We start from the raw sequence: 16,964 nt of genomic DNA, 5'->3' as shown, positions 1-16,964 counted from the left end.
GCTCTAGTGACAGATTTCTCGGAAAATTCTCAGAATTGTGATGTTTTCTTAAAGTTTAGATGAAGTCCTTGTAAACATAAAAGTTACTCACAGAGCATCTTAGACCTTAAAAGAGCGCCTAAGGTGAAAAACTGTTCAGAGGAGACAAAGGGCGTGTCTGTGACAACCAATCACATCTGTTAAAAGAACGGGCACAACCACACCTCCTCACTACGGTAAAAGTTTCTGTCTCTTCCTTGCTCAGAGTTGCTCTGAGAACTTCCCTACATCACTCTGAAGCTAGCACTCTTTGTTTTTTTTATTTCTTTGTCATAGCGCAGTATGCCGACTCAACTTTGTAGTGTACAAAAAAAAGTAGTGTAGAATGCCATAAAAGAAATTTCATCAAAATGTCACACTAGACTGTGCCATAAAGACACAGCGTCTTTGTGTCTGTGTGAAACCAGCGAGCCCTCAGTCATCATTAAGACAGTAAATCTGCATATTCCTCTTCTTTTAACAGTACCGTCACTTTACGCTTAAGTAGCCCAAGGAAAGACAATACCAGCCTCTCTTCAATTATTTATTCTCACATCAGCCCAAAAAGATGACAAATGCTAATTCTGGTCCATTCCCCAGCTGGGCATCCAAGTGCTCATTAGTTTTAAAGAAGGTTAATCCATTTAGGTTTTGCATATTGATATGCCAATTACGTCTCAACGCGGAGCAGGCATCCGTCAAGGTAATAGTGCATAAACACATGCGGGAACATTAGGGAGAAGTCAACGTTATAATAAAGTAGGTGTTAATTGGTGAGCCGAGGACTGTCGGCTAACTCATGTGTGTAATGTACAGCGGCGTGAGGAGGGGAGGAAGACGGGATCTCATCAGATTTCACCCCCCAAAATCATGTCATCCGCAAACCCCATGCTGCGAGCTCTCTGGGTGTCGCGCCCAAACGCTCGACTGGAGAGGAGGGTCACGGGGGCAAGGGATTGTGGGAGTTATTACGGTGCAGTGTAGAGAAAATGTTTTCATTACCAGATAATACACAATCTGTAAAGAAGTGGAGAGACAATAAAGTCCCCAGTGTCCTCAAACGAGACGATAATAAAGTCCCAGTGTCCTCAAACCAGATGATAGTGAAGTCCCAATGTCCTCAAACGAGACGATAATAAAGTCCCAATGTCCTCAAACAAGACGACAATAAAGACCCAATGTCCTCAAACCAGACGATAATAAAGTCCCAATGTCCTCAAACCAGATGATAGTGAAGTCCCAATGTCCTCAAACGAGACGATAAAGTCCCAGTGTCCTCAAACGAGACGATAATAAAGTCCCAGTGTCCTCAAACGAGACGATAATAAAGTCCCAATGTCCTCAAACGAGACGATAAAGACCCAGTGTCCTCAAACGAGACGACAATAAAGTCCCAATGTCCTCAAATGAGACGATAATAAAGTCCCAATGTCCTCAAATGAGACGATAATGAAGTCCCAATGTCCTCAAACCAGACGATAATAAAGTCCCAATGTCCTCAAACCAGACGATAATAAAGTCCCAATGTCCTCAAACCAGACGACAATAAAGTCCCAATGTCCTCAAACGAGATGATAATAAAGTCCCAATGTCCTCAAATGAGACGATAATAAAGTCCCAATGTCCTCAAATGAGACGATAATGAAGTCCCAATGTCCTCAAACCAGACGATAATAAAGTCCCAATGTCCTCAAACGAGACGATAATAAAGTCCCAATGTCCTCAAACGAGATGATAATAAAGTCCCAATGTCCTCAAACCAGACGACAATAAAGTCCCAATGTCCTCAAACGAGACGACAATAAAGACCCAATGTCCTCAAACGAGACGATAATAAAGTCCCAATGTCCTCAAACGAGACGATAATAAAGTCCCAATGTCCTCAAACGAGACGATAATAAAGTCCCAGTGTCCTCAAACCAGACGATATTAAAGTCCCAGTGTCCTCAAACCAGACGATAATAAAGTCCCAATGTCCTCAAACCAGACGATAATAAAGTCCCAATGTCCTCAAACGAGACGATAATAAAGTCCCAATGTCCTCAAACCAGACAATAAAGACCCAATGTCCTCAAACCAGACGATAATAAAGTCCCAATGTCCTCAAACCAGACGATAATAAAGTCCCAATGTCCTCAAACCAGACGATAATAAAGACCCAATGTCCTCAAACCAGACGATAATAAAGTCCCAATGTCCTCAAACCAGACGATAATTAAATACCAATGTCCTTGAAGACACACCACCAACGAAGGACCAATGGCTAAAAATTGTGGAAGAAATGTTGACACACATACTGAGACTACAAGAAGCACAACTAGAAAGACAGTGGGAGAAATGGACTCTCTTGAAGTCTCACAGAGACAACACTGGACTGGAAATATAATCAACAGATACATTAATCCTTAAGGCTGTAAAATGTGTACATGTGTCCACGCAGTTTTTATTTCATTAGCTCTTATTTTGCAGTTATGTCATTATTCTATCAGGCTGTTGTAACCAACATATCAATGTCACAAAAATTAAACCTTAAGTGTCCTTAAGAGCAAACTTAAGGTGCTTTGTGCAACCGACCCAAGGACCTCAAAACTGCAGTTAAAGGGTAACTTTGGTATTTATCAATTTGGACTCTATTTTCCTATGTTTTTGTGTCTAAGTGAACACTGGAGACCTTTTTTTTTTTTTTTAAATTGTTATCACAAGTGTTGTCACAAGTGTCTGACCGCATTGTGAAAAGGATCCCTACAGAGATAGACCTTTTTGTTTCACCACCAACAGCCCTGAAAACACCGTCACCAAACCCACCAGACTCCATTTAAATGAACAGTCATTTTATTATCATAAAACACACTTCATTCACAGTTGAAAGAAATGAAATAAAACTCACAGGCACCGTCTTGGTTCGTCTTTTCACTGCTCCAACAATCACCAACTCTGGTTTGGTTGAAATTAACCCTTAACTCACCCAGTTAGATGTGAAACATGCTGCCTCTATATATGCTAAAATTACTCTTTATTTGAATGGAGTCTGGTGGGTTTGGCGATGGTGATTTCAGGGCTGTTTCTGGTTGAACAAAAAGGTCTATCTCTGTTGGGATCATTTCCATAATGTTGTCAGACTTTCATAATAACAACAGTTTTAGTGAACGTACATTGACGGTTCATAATTGCCCGTTAATGTTACCTTTGAACTGCACTCATCCACTTAAACACCAAAAGATCATACATAATTTTGTCTTGTAAAAATACATTAAAAAAACAAAACACTTTGAAGACTGTTTCTCATTTTATTTAGAGTTGGTGGAGTAAAAATAATTCCCACTGATGCATATTAACGGACAAATATAAACCACTGACTGTCATTCCACAAAACTGTTGACGATCATCAAGTTTACATGTTTTAATTAGGCAGCAAGTCAAAGAGCCGAGGTTACAACTGTGCTTCAAGTACAGATTCCATTAACAATACGATCCATTGTTTCGGTTGCACAAACCATCCAAGTCAGTGGATCTGATGTGAAACCACAGACCTCTCTTCACTCATTGGCTGCCGGCAGTGAACGCTGCTCCCAGGGTTTCTACGAAGCGATGGACGTCGCTGAAGGAGTTGTAGAGCGGCACTGGAGCGATGCGCAGCACGCTGGGCTCCCTCATGTCACACTGAACCACACCAAAGGACAAAGTTAATGTTGATATGTTCACCACTCCTCTGAAGATTCTGCTACAGCTGTTCAATACTCACAGCGACCCCCCTCTTCTCCAGCTCCTGGAACACCTTTCGGATGGGGATGGAGAAGGAGAGTGAGAGCTGACAGCCTCTCTGCTGAGGGTCGGAGGGCGTGAGGATGCGCACGTGGGGTTTGTGAGGCTGCGTGGGGTCCTCGCTGTAATAATGGCGGATCAGATACTCCAGGTAGCCCGTCAGCAGGAGGGACTTCCTGCGCAATTCCTGCATACTGGTCATGTTAAACACCTGGCGACATGAAAATGATGTCACTGATTAACCGTTTGAAACCTGAGCAAATTGGATTGATTTCTTTTGAAAACGTGGGGAAAAGGCAATGAGCACCAAAAGAAGAAATGATCCCAAAAATTCGCAAGAAATTACTGAAAAGAGAAAACTAAAAAAGAAAATTAATAACAACCAAACAAACAAAAAATACAGTTAAAAACAAACAAACAAGGAAAGATTACTTAAAAATTATAATAACTCTGTAACGTGATTTTAAAATGTAACAATAATAATAATAATAATATAAATAATGAATATTACTTTATCCTATTTTTAAAAAAAAAAAAAAAAAAAAAATTTCCTAAATCTATTCATTTATTGCAATTTGCAGGACATTTCTTACCAAGTTGATCATTGCCATCAACGTTAAAAGCTTAAATACTTATGAAAGGTGTCTGAAAGCAGCACGAAAAAAGTGAGGTCGCTCCAGGTTTCAAAGGGTTAAAAAGGCTTTGTTTATCATCTGATGTTCAAATCTTTACAAAACATACAGTATATATCACAGCCTGGGCTTAAAAATAACAATTATACTTTTCCTTTTAGACGAAGTATGGTATTGTTAATTTTATCTCTTATCCTCTTGTTATTTTTTTTAAAGTAGATCTTTATCTCTTTAAGTTTTATTTTTAATCTATGAATGTTAATTGCTTTTAACTATTTTTATTACCATCTCTTCATTTTATTTTGTTTGATTATTAGTTTTACCTAATATTTTTTGTTTCTGTTTTTGTATTATTATTATTATTATTATTATTATTATTATTATACTTTTTATTCACTTTTATTATGTTATTTATATTATTTTTCAAATTTTTAATTACCTAGTTTCTATTTATATTTTGTTACCATTTCTATTTTATTTATTAATATTTATATTGTGTTATGAATGTATTTTTAATTCTTATCTTTTATTTTTATACATATATTTTACATTATCTTTCAATATTCTTGTATTACGAATTTATTTTTGATTCAGTCTCATCTGTTATTTTATTTCTCTAATTTTTATTTTTAACTGATTCATTTCTACTTGATTAATTAACACCTTTTATTTTTTACATTTATTTATTTATACTTTTATTTTTCATTATTGATTTATTTTCAGTTAAGTCTTCTTTATTTTGTTTTGTTTTTTATCTTTTTTGAATTAATTTTACTCCATCTCCTTATATTGTTTTTATATTTATTTATTCTATTTCTAGTAGTATGAAGTTATTTTAATTCTTATTTTATCTCTTTATTTTTATTTAATAAAATTATTATTAATTTTAAATTATTTTAATTAAATAATATTAATTAATACAACTATTTAGTAATTTAATTAAATTACTTTTTTTATTACCATCTCTTTGTTTTATTTTTATCTTTATATATTTCTGTTTGTATTGATTTGTTTTTATTCGGTTTGACTATATGTATATTTACTAAAAAAAAATGTTTTTTCAAACTGAAAGATTAAATATTCATTAGTAGGCTGATTTTTATTTATTTAATTATTTTTTGCTTTAAAAACCTAATAAACCTAAAACAAACAAACAAACAAACAAAAAACCTCTAAAATATCTGAAAAACAAAACAATTTTCACTGAGCTAAAAACTGCTGTTTTTCTTTAAAAAGTTAAAGTGTTTTTACGGGACAATGACATTTTATCTAGAGACCAAAACAAAGATAATCTGAGGGCATATTTTTGACAAGGGGGCTGTTAAACTGATCGAGTGTAATCAGTGCAGTACCTGCAAACTGGCCTGCAGGGGGCAGACCAGCAGGATGGGCTGGTTTGACAGTCTGAAGCCGTTCACTCCAGACTGCAGCTCCATCACTGACAACACACACAAACACCGTCACTGCTGCAGTAAACAACAACAACAACAACAACAACAACAACAGCATCATCTGTGTCTGACACATTTAAGCACGGACAAACATGAGGACACATTTAACCAGACGCATTCAGGGTGCAGGTGTTGATGGAATATCCAATGAGACCACAAGATGGCAGCGTTCAGCTACTTGAACAGGTGAAGCTTGGAGACATTTTTATATCAAACAGTGAAGACGAAGCAGCAGCGCGTCGCACCGCAGCCTGCAGCTGGACGTCATGTAGAAACATCAGAGGTTATAAAACATGACTGAGCTCACCGTTACTCATCTGGAACCGAGTCTTCAGGTCATGTCCCCACCACCCCATCAGCCTGCAGGAGGCGGACACAGAGGAAGAAACTGATGTGATGAAGCAGTTCGCAGAGATGAAGATTCTCAGTCATCGGGGGGGGGGTACTCCATCAGCGCAGCTAAGAACATCCAGACTAAGGTGTCATCTTGAAGTCTGACTACACGCCAGCTCCCAGTCTAGCTCCATCAAGTGAAATCAGCTGGCTCCAACTGACGCTAAATCAAGCCTCACCTGTTGAGCCTCAACTCACGCACGTGCCCAGAAAGAAGATAAAAAGCCCAAACTAGTCGAGTGCCGAACATGTTGCAGAGCGTCAAAAGGCAAAGGAAAGGAGCGAGCGGAGGCTTTTTCTACTATTTCATGTCAACCATCGCATTTATCACATCATTGATTGCAGATTATGACATTTAGCAAATCCATCAGTTCAGTGGAGATGAGGAAAACTCTGAAGTGAATGAGTGAAAGATAGCCATATGTTAATGTGAACAAATCAAGCCCCATGCATGATGGATGGTGATGCTGGAAATAATCAGAATGAATAGAAAATACACCTTTTTTACCTCTCTGCAAACAGCTGCCTTACTTCGCCTCTGAGCATCACCAACACTACACAGGAATGTACCGCTAGCACAATAACAAAACCCTGCTCCACCCTGTTTCGTTCTGACTCTTGGGACGGTCATTAGGCCAGCCCCAGGTGTCCCCAAGTGTTCCCAGGTGCCCCCAGAAGTCCTCAGGGTCCTTGAAGGCTCATATGTCACGGGCATGTCAGAGATACATCTGGGCGCTGAGCCACAGAGTGATTTACACACAAGCAGCAGGATGTTGAAATCAGTTCTCTGAGTGAAGGAAGGTCTTACGCTGAAGGCCCTGAACAGGCCACTGCAGTACTCTAATTACTGTTGGTGAGCCTTTCAGGGTCTTGCTCTGACATTAGTTCTCTGACTCTAGCAGTGTTTTCTAGATGGTAGTAGGCATGTGACGTGATTTGATGTGGCCGTGGAAATATAAATCTGAGTCCAGGATAACACCAAGGTTTCCTGCGTGACTCTCTTTCTCTTTCCATGGCCCAAAGACAGTAACGGCTCTGCTGTCGGTATTGGAGAAATTGGAGGGCAGAAACTCAACCCATCTTTCCAAACGTCTAGTGAAAGAGCATCACATACAGGCGGGTAATGCACCGTTTGTCACCACCTAGCTTGTAGTTCATTTCCTGTTCCCCCTTCCACCTCAGCTCTGGTAAATTCTATAACAATAATTCATTCAGGTTTCTGACGTGTCAACCATTTTTCCCTGTTAAGGGGTTTTTGGGGGGAGTGTTTCCCTTACCCACTGTGAGGGTCCAGGGACAGAGGGACGTCGTATGTGATATTGGGCTGTATAAAGAAAATTAAAAATTGAACTGAGAATGTTAATTTGCATACTGTACTAACATACATAGACAATGTTGGTTCACCTCTTAATTTATTTCATTTTTTTTTTCTCTTGAAGTCCCAAAAATACGACGGAGTATGAGGGCCACACTGAAGAAAAAACAATTCAGAGATTTTGAGAATAAAGTCAGAATATTACGAGAATAAAGTCGGAGTTTTTAAGGAAATGACCAACAACAAACAGAATGGGTGAGAGGATGAACCTGCTTGTGGCAGCTGCTCTTTGTCTCAGGTGAGTTGCCTCGACACACATTTGAGTAATATCCCCATATAGTAATATAACCCATTCTGTTTGTTGTTGGTTATTTCCTTAAAAACTCTGACTTCATTCTCGGAAATATTATGACTTTTTCTCAGTTACAACTTTATTCTCATAATATATCGACTTTATTCTTGTAATATTTTGACTTTTTTTTCTCATAAAAATTACAGCTTTATTCTTGTAAATATTACAACTTTATTCTTGTAATATTATGACTTTTTTTCTCATAAAAATTGCGACTTTATTCTTGTAAATAATACAACTTTATTCTTGTAAATATTGACTTTTTTCTCATTAAAATTAGGACTTTATTCTTGTAAATATTACAACTTTATTCTTGTAATATTATGACTTTTTTTCTCATAAAAATTGCGACTTTATTCTTGTAAATATTGGCATTTTTTCTCATAAAAATTCTGACTTTATTCTCTTAATAATACAACTTTATTCTTGTAATATTATGACTTTTTTTCTCAAAAAAATTACAACTTTATTCTTGTAAATATTGACTTTTTTCTCATAAAAATTAGGACTTTATTCTTGTAAATATTACAACTTTATTCTTGTAATATTATGACTTTTTTTCCTCATTAAATTACGACTTTATTCTTGTAAATATTATGACTTTTTCTTGCGACGACTTTATTCTCGTAATATTACGACTTACTTCTCGAAATCTCCGATTTTTTTTTTTCTTTCTTCAATATGGCCCTAATACTCAGTCGTAGAAAAAAGAACCAATAAGAGTACCACTGAAGTACCGGATCGCCGAGCAGTATCGTTAAGAGTCGTAGAGTCATTAAAGTCTTAATGATGCCCATCCCTAAGCAAGAGTTTTATCTTGCTTGTGTCGACTGTGAATTAAGTTAATAACTCACCAGACTCCATTTAAAAAAACAATAATTTTATTACCATAAAATACACTAAGTTAAAAGTTGATAGAAGCTAATTAAAGCTCATAAAAAGCCGTCCTGGTTCGTCTTTCCACTGCTCCAGCAATCACCAACACCGGTTTAGTTGAAATTAACCCGTAACTCACCCAGTTAGATGTGAACACATGCTGCCTCGATACACACTAAAATTACTGTTAATTTAAATGGAGTCTGGTGGGTTTGCCGATAGCTATTTTTGGGCTGTTTCCAAGGGATCCTTTCTATAATGTTGTCAGACACTTAGAATAACAACCTGAGCCTGTCAGTGGCAAAAACAAACACTTTTAGTGGATGTAAATGGACGGTGTGTTACAGTGCAGCCCGTTTTGCTGTAGAAACTGTCGTCACCTAGACACAAAAATATGGGAAAATAGGACTGAAAAACACCAAAGTCACCCTTTAAGTTAAGAATTTGGTTTCTCCCTTAAGTCGCTTAAAGAAAGCTAACTGTAAAAACTTCACTGAACTAAAAAAGCTTCAATAAAACTGGACAAAAACTAACAACTGTAAACGGTGTTTGTCCACACTCACGCAGGTTTGATGGTGTCTTTATGTTTCTCGTGGATAAACGCCCCGGCTAGACCACCAGCTCCTGAGTTGATATACTGAAAGAAGACAGGAAGTCATCACTTACACATGCGCAAAATTCACCCCGACACATGTTTGATGACACAATCAGTGGACACAAAGGACCCAGGTCTGACCTTGTAGGAGCACCAGCAGGCAAAGTCGACGCCCCAGTCGTGCAGTTTCAGCTCGGCGTTTCCGGCAGCGTGGGCGCAGTCAAAACCAACATAGCAGCCCTGAGAGACGGACAAAAGTAGAATTATTGCTTTGTGGTACTAAAAAGTATGAGCAGTATAAAGTACAGTATGTGCCTCCAAAATGTAGTGGAGTAGAAGTAAAGTATGGAGTACATGAAATCAGGAAACACTAACAGGAAGTGACGATAGATTTATCCATGTTACCTTCCTTTGTCCGGCCGCGGTGATGGCGGCCATGTCGAACAGCTGCCCGGTGTAATACTGAACTCCGCTGAACATCACCACCGCGATGGAGTCGCCCTCCTTCTCGATCACCTCCAGGATGTCCTCAGTCCTCAGAGTCTCCTCTCCCTGAAGAGAACGCCAGGACGAAGCATTGATTGATGATCAGTTACAGACGTCAGTTGTGGGTGAGAGTTAAAGTAGATATGAATTGTGGGTAAACTGTGAGGCTCTGGTACCAGTCTGGCCGACAGCAGCAGCATGCTCTTCTGAGGGTCGAATCCTCGCAGCTGGATCTGAGATTCTACGGCGTACTGAGGACGAGACAGAGGAGAGACGTTGGACTCAACACAAGAAGAGACAAGAGTACAGACGAACTTTCGAGATCCTGATCTAGATCCTGATCCAGGGATGAAGTTGCCATGTGTAATATACAGATGTGAAAGGCGACAAAGCGGCAATGTGTGACGACTTCAGAATGAGAACGGACGAGGTAAGATCTCGTAATTACAACATCAGGATCTCGTAATGCCAAGGTCTTACGTTGTTAAGATGAGATAAAGCGTCTTTTTCAAGGTGGTCTGAATTGTTCGCAGAGCTCGTTGTGTCAATGGAAAGAAATAACACTTGGAATTGAAGTAATGGAAAGAACGTATGGATGCTTGTTTGTCATGATGTACCAATTCTTTGGCTTTGTCTTGAGATTAAAAGACCCTCGAATGTGCAACTCCATGTCTCAGCCTCTCTTATTTTAAGTCTCCTTGATGCTACAACATAATTGGCGTTGTCGGCAGGACAACGCTACAACGAATACAGAGAATCCCATAAAAAGTTCCTAAACATATCAGGAAAACTCAATAATCACAATAATAATCGCAATAATCACCAGAAACTATCTGCTTGAAGTTCATCCGAATCTCTTATTTCACACAAACTTCCTGTCGTTATTTCAATCACGATTTGGGTCAATCGGACGGTTTCCGCAGCTAAAATATGTGTCAATCGTCTTCAGCCCAGCGCCTTTTCCTCTTCGTTTCCCACATCTCAGTGGCAGTGGCGACAGTAGCCTTGAGTCTCCCTTGGTTGGCGAGCTCTAGAGTCCAAATCCAAAAAAGTAAAGGTTTTGGAAGAACACAGAATTTAGTTGTTTGCTTTTACCGCCAACTCTGCAAAGTTTAAGCTCCAAATAAAATATAGTAATGAATGCTTATTGAGACCGATTTGATTTCACTAAAAAACGAATCCTATAGTAGCGTTCATACGAGTCATAGGAAAACCTTTGAATCTTCTGGGAGGTTGAAACTTCATTTGAAATCGTAGAACAGATGGTAATGTGCGGATGATCTTGGATTAATTTAGACAATACTTTTGACAACTTCAGTCCTCGTCCTATATTTGCACGAGTCACTTGAAGAAGCCTTCGTCTGTGTATTCATCTCAATTCTTTCTGCGTTAAACTCCCTCCTGGATGTTAAAACCACATTTGCATCATGCAGAACAAACTCAGTTTAGCCTTTAACTCTTAACATCCAATCAGTGCAGCAGTATTACAGCAGCTATGCAGTAAAACGGGATTTACACATCCTCCAGAAGCAAAGGGGGGATTTTATAGAAAACTGGTGTTGGGACTTTGACCCGAACAGAACAAGCACCTGAAAACACCTGCTGGTTTACTCACATGGTCTGACGGAAAGGCTTTGTCCTCTAGAAGGATTTTGTGGCGAGCTGCGGTGGGTTTGTAGAAGGACAGCTGCAGATTGACAACACACAACGAATGTTAGTGCTTCAAGTTGCCTGAATATCTACATTCAATTCAAGTTTACAGGTGGTTGATCGTAAATTCCTGACAATCTTTTGCATATTGAGAACTTCAGACTTTTGTTTTGGCATCTAACAATGTAAACTATTGAAGGAAGTGACTGTATGTTACCAGCAGGAGGTGCAAATTAACCGTCAGGCCGTTCATCAGTGCCACCTCCTCAGGTTTAGCTCCTGGAACAAACAGAGCAATCATTGAAGATTCATTAAGAAATCTGTCACAAGAGATTGTTAAAAGCACCAGAGCTGAAATAATTAATCCAGTAACTAATTTAGCAAGAAAATAATGCTCAACATTTACTATTTTCAGCTTCATTATGAGTTCTGGACTGTTGTTGTCTGACGAACGTTATAGAAGATCTGACATTTTTAGACCCAACAATTTATAATGTAACCATAAAAATAATCAATAGATTTGTCTGTAATGAAAATAAGAGCTAGCTGCAGCCACCAGGGTTCATGATCTCACTGATGACTGAGCCCAGGAACTGAAAATCAGGTGAACTTACACACCTGAACAAACCTGTGTACACAAGTTCAAAATGCAGACTGCACTCAGACCGTGTGTATGTAACTGCAGATTTGTTTGAAGACCTTTATGTGACCTTTGGACTCTACAAAAAGTGCAGCGACCTGAACCAGTTGCTTCATAGAGGAATTATGGAGTGTCTCTGACAGAAAACATGGACGCTTCATACACAGAAGATCTATACAGTCAGCACAGTTTCAAGATTAGAGTCACCAATTCAGTATCTGACGTTAAATAATGGACAGAAAAGTGTTTTATACAGAACATTATGATGTCACAGTGAAGTTGACCTTTGACCTTTTGGATACAAAATGTCATTATTTTATCCCGTGAGAACATTTGTGTGATATTTTGCCATGATTAGTGAATGAATTCTTGAGTTATGGCCAAAAACATGCTTTGTGAGGTCACCGTGACCTTGCCCTTCGACCACCAAGTTCTAATCGGTTTACTCTTGAGTCCAAGTGGATGTTTGTGCCAAATTTGAGAAAATTCCCTCAAGGCCCTCTTGAGATATCATGTTCACGAGAACGCAATGGACGAGGTCACTGAGACCTTGACTTTTGACCTTTAACCACCACATTCTAATCAGTTCATGCCTGACGCAAAGTGGATGTTTGTGCCAGATTTTTCTTTTTTTAATTCTCTCGAGATGTCCTTGAGATATCACATTGACGAGAATGTGATGGACATAAGGTTGCAGTGATCTTGACTTTTGACCAATTCATTGCTGAGTCCAGGGAAACATTTGTGCCAAATTTGAAAAAAAAATCCCTGAAGGCATTTTTGAGATTTAACATTCACAAGAACGAGACAAATGAGGTCACAATGACCTTGACCGTTGGCCCATGACAAATGTCTCCCTTTCTGTTCCTGAGATATGACATTAAAACATGATGATGTCACAGTGGAGCTGATCTTTGACCTTTTGGATATAAAGAGTCATCACTTCATTATTTTATCCTGTTAGAAAGTTGTGAGGTTTTCTCAAAATTAGCGTATGAATTCTTGAGTTATGGCCGTAAACATGTTTTGTGAGGTCACAGTGACCTTTGACCACAAATTTCTGATCAGTTTATTCTTCAGTCCAAGTAGACGTTTGTGCCAAATTTAAAGAAATTCCCTTGGGGTGTTCTTGATAGGGCTGTTCTGGACTAAGAATGTTCCTAGTTGACTAATAGTCGTCATTTAGGGCCATCAGTCGGCTAATGGGCATGTAGCTACTTCCATGTTTCAGATGATACGTCATGTTTGTAGTCGACCAATGAAGATGAGTTTACATATCACCTTGGGTTCGTCCTTCACCTTCTCAAAATGATCCCACACTTCGGATTTCCTGCCCGACGTGTTATCAACTAGCCTGCGGAATAGCCGTAGGTACCAGCCCTGGAAATGAACACGTGGCCACTTCCTGTGTCTGTCTTTTCACATTAAATTCCCACAAGGTCCAATCCTAGAGGTTTTGATTTATTTTGACAAGGTGCAGCTCCTAATCGAGTTTCACATTTTATTTTGTTTTTCTGTGACTAAGCGACCAATGACATCTTGCCGAATAATAACCTTTCTGGTTGACTGTCAGGGGGCAGCCCTCGTTCCTACTTACAGACTCGTTGACTCAAGCCCCAAGAACTTACAGACCTAGAACCAGTAAGGGATCCATTTGGGACTGGGGGATCATGTTCAACGAGGATGGGACAGACAGACGTACCGAAAACATAATGCATACGGCCATGGCTATTGCCAGTGTGGAGGTATAAAAAAGGTGTACGAGCATCAACTATCCAGAACTAGGAGGGCACTTGGAGAGCACAAACCTCCACAGAACAGTCAAGCTTCTTGGTGCGAACTTGGAAAAGGAATTAAACTCAAGAAGATAAACTACATTGTCTCTTACCCACAACGTTAGCCATGAGCTCCTCTATGTTGTTTTCAGCCCACGCCCAAGGCCGAGAGCCTTCGGTGTGACCGTGGACGCCCCTGTAAGACGAGCTCTTTTAGTGTCACTGAACATTGTCATCTTATTGAAATCAATTGTCAAATATATGATCGTACATACATCTTGGCCCACTTCTCCAGCTCCTCGTCCAGGTACTTCTTGGCCATCTTGGGCTGGAGCCCCAGCGAGTTCCCCACAAGGTAGATGCACTCCTTGTCGCCGTCGACCAGCGAGAGATCAGCTGCACAAACACCAGAGGAAGTATCCAGCCTGAGTTACTGCAGACACTGAGGTTACCCAGATGATTTGATGCTCATGTACTCACAGGGAGGCAAATCTGCTATTCTGGGCACAAGGAATTTCTCCCTGAGATGCCTCAGTTTGTCGTGTTTGTCGAGGTACGCGGCCACTTCTGCCGAGGTCGGACTGCAGCCCAGAGAGGCCGAAACTCGCTCCAGAGTTTCTGTGGGAGTTGAGCCAGTGAACAGGTCCATGACTGTGGGACTGGGCGGCTGCTGGACTGCAGAGACAGAAAACACAAGGCTTTTTAAAACTGGACATGTTGTGACGGGCAGGTTTTAGACAGCAGGGTGGAGATGGACAGCTACCATCAGCAGCTCCTCACTGCTCTCCACATGGTCCTCCACACCTCCTCAGCCTCACAGCACTTCCTGGTTCATGTGACATGTGACTGAGCTGACCAATCAGAGGCCAGGAGGAGTCAGACTGAGGTAAATGTGGGGGAAACCACAGAGGTAGAAATTAATAATGGATGTATTTTAACTTGTAAATATGGTTTTGGTAAATTAACTTAAGTTTATTAATAAGCTTAACTTCACCTTTAAGGCTTAATATATAAACTATAAAGGGCTTTTTCCCACAGAGTATATAGAAGTAATTGCAGTGGTCGTTTCACTACTGACGTTCATTTTATTTCTCTCTGTAAGTTTGTTAAGTTTTTGCTACATTTATTTATTATTATTTATTTAGTTATATTCTTGACTGTACTTTTCATTTATTTATTTATTTATTTATTTACTTATTTATAATTATTTTAGCATGGAAGCTTGTTAAGTTTTGCTTTGTTTATTATTTATTTTTTGAAATTCTTGATCGTACTTGATATATTAATTAATTTACTTATTTATTAATATATATTTTAACATGTTAATTTGACAAGTTTTTGCTCCATTTATTTATTTGTCAATTATGTATTTATAATCTTTATTGTAGTCATTTTTTTTGTTTATTTATTTATCAAAATATTTATTTAGTCATCTATTTTAACATATGATTGTTAGATTTTTCTTCCATTTATTTATTATTTATTTATTTATTTATTTATATTCTTGATTGTACTTTTTATTTATTTACTTATTTATATCTATTTTAGCATGATAATTTGATAAGTTTTTGCTCCATTTATTTATTTATTATTTATTTATTTATTTATTTATTTATCTACTGTATTAATTATTTTTGCTTATTTTCTATGTTAATATTTATTTATTTATATCTATTTTAGCATGTCAGTTTGTTAAGGTTTTTGCTCCATTTATTTATTGTATCAATTAGTTTTGTTTATTTATCAAAATATTTATTATTTATTTATTATTTCATCTATTTTAACATATGAATTTGTTAGATTTTTCTTCCAATTATTTATTTATTTTTTATATATTTATATCCTTTATAACATTCATTAATTTTATTTATTTTTTTTATTCATTTATGTATTTACTTTCTATCTAAACATGTGAATTTGTTAGTTGTTGCTCCATTCATTTATTATTTAATTAATAATGTTCTTTATTGTATTCATTATTTTTGTTTATTCATTTATTTATCTTCCACTCTTGATGTGTTGGCCAGTCTCCTGTGGATGTGGGGCAGACTCAATTCAGATAATAACAAACTGTATGTAAATATTTAAAAAACAAACAAACAAACAAACAAAAAAAACAGTAAAAATATTTGAATATTTATAAGATGATCAACCTCTGTTCATTCAAGATGTCATTTGTCCCGAAACTAAAAAACACAAATTTGCCCTCCAGACCGTTTTACTTTAAAGATAAGTGAACAGTCATAATTAAACACAACAACAGTCATCTGTCAGCTCTGAATACACAGCAGGCCTACATTCTGCAGGTGTAATGCTTTTGGTTTACACAATAAATCATCTGCAGGACGAGTTATTAATTCCTTCATGAAGAAAATACCTGTGTTGAACTGAAACATGTAACTCACCGTGTGTGGATGAGCTTCCTGTCGTCAGATAGCGGTCAGACTGAAGAGCAGTCAGAGTGAATTCTCGACTCTTTGACCTCTGTGTTCAGCCTTGAGTTAATCATTGTTTCAATGAACTAAACGTGAGATAACATCTCAGATTATTAACCAACCAATAACAGATATTTCATGTCAGAACTCTGGGATCAGACTAAGTCCTGTAATCAAATGACCTTTTAAGAGAGTTCCCCTTTTTCATGGTTTCAGTTTCATGTGTGAAAATCCGCACAGACAGAGTGAAGTTCCACAAAAGGCAAAACCTCAGTTACGGAACAACTGGTTCCTCTGGAAATAAATTCAACTCAGATAAAGTTCCACTAGATGGAAGCAAAGGAAAGAGACAAAACATTAAAGTGAATATATTCAGTGGAATAAAGATGGTAGGTATATACAGTGTAATTTGGCCTGAATATTTAGTTTGCTATTAGATATAATGTCAATAAAACGTCCAAAAAATATTTCGGAAAAAATGTCCGAATAATATGAAAAAAAGTCTGAAAAAAATATTAATGAAATGTTGGAAAAATATGAATAAAATGACTGACAAAATAACAATAAAATGTCCAAAGAACATC

The 16,964-nt window shown here is 38.0% G+C and overlaps 1 protein-coding gene across 1 annotated transcript; it reads right to left on the bottom strand.

The window, feature by feature from the left end:
* Window positions 1-3,291: 3,291 nt before the first annotated feature.
* Window positions 3,292-16,645, bottom strand: kynu (kynureninase). Its single transcript, XM_049570155.1, has 14 exons — window positions 16,351-16,645; window positions 14,426-14,620; window positions 14,221-14,341; window positions 14,059-14,141; window positions 11,748-11,809; window positions 11,496-11,567; window positions 10,057-10,131; window positions 9,800-9,946; window positions 9,536-9,634; window positions 9,363-9,436; window positions 6,171-6,223; window positions 5,765-5,850; window positions 3,761-3,991; window positions 3,292-3,678 (listed from the first exon to the last, which is right to left on the bottom strand). The coding sequence occupies exons 2-14, from the start codon at window positions 14,592-14,594 to the stop codon at window positions 3,559-3,561; spliced, it is 1,392 nt and encodes a 463-aa protein (XP_049426112.1). The 5' UTR covers window positions 14,595-14,620; window positions 16,351-16,645; the 3' UTR covers window positions 3,292-3,558.
* Between the last annotated feature and the right edge of the window lie 319 nt (window positions 16,646-16,964).

This window comes from Epinephelus fuscoguttatus, linkage group LG24, assembly GCF_011397635.1.
Source record: "Epinephelus fuscoguttatus linkage group LG24, E.fuscoguttatus.final_Chr_v1".
Taxonomy (NCBI): domain Eukaryota; kingdom Metazoa; phylum Chordata; class Actinopteri; order Perciformes; family Serranidae; genus Epinephelus; species Epinephelus fuscoguttatus.
The sequence above is the reverse complement of the archived record's forward strand: the minus strand, read 5'-3'. Positions and strand labels throughout refer to the sequence as shown.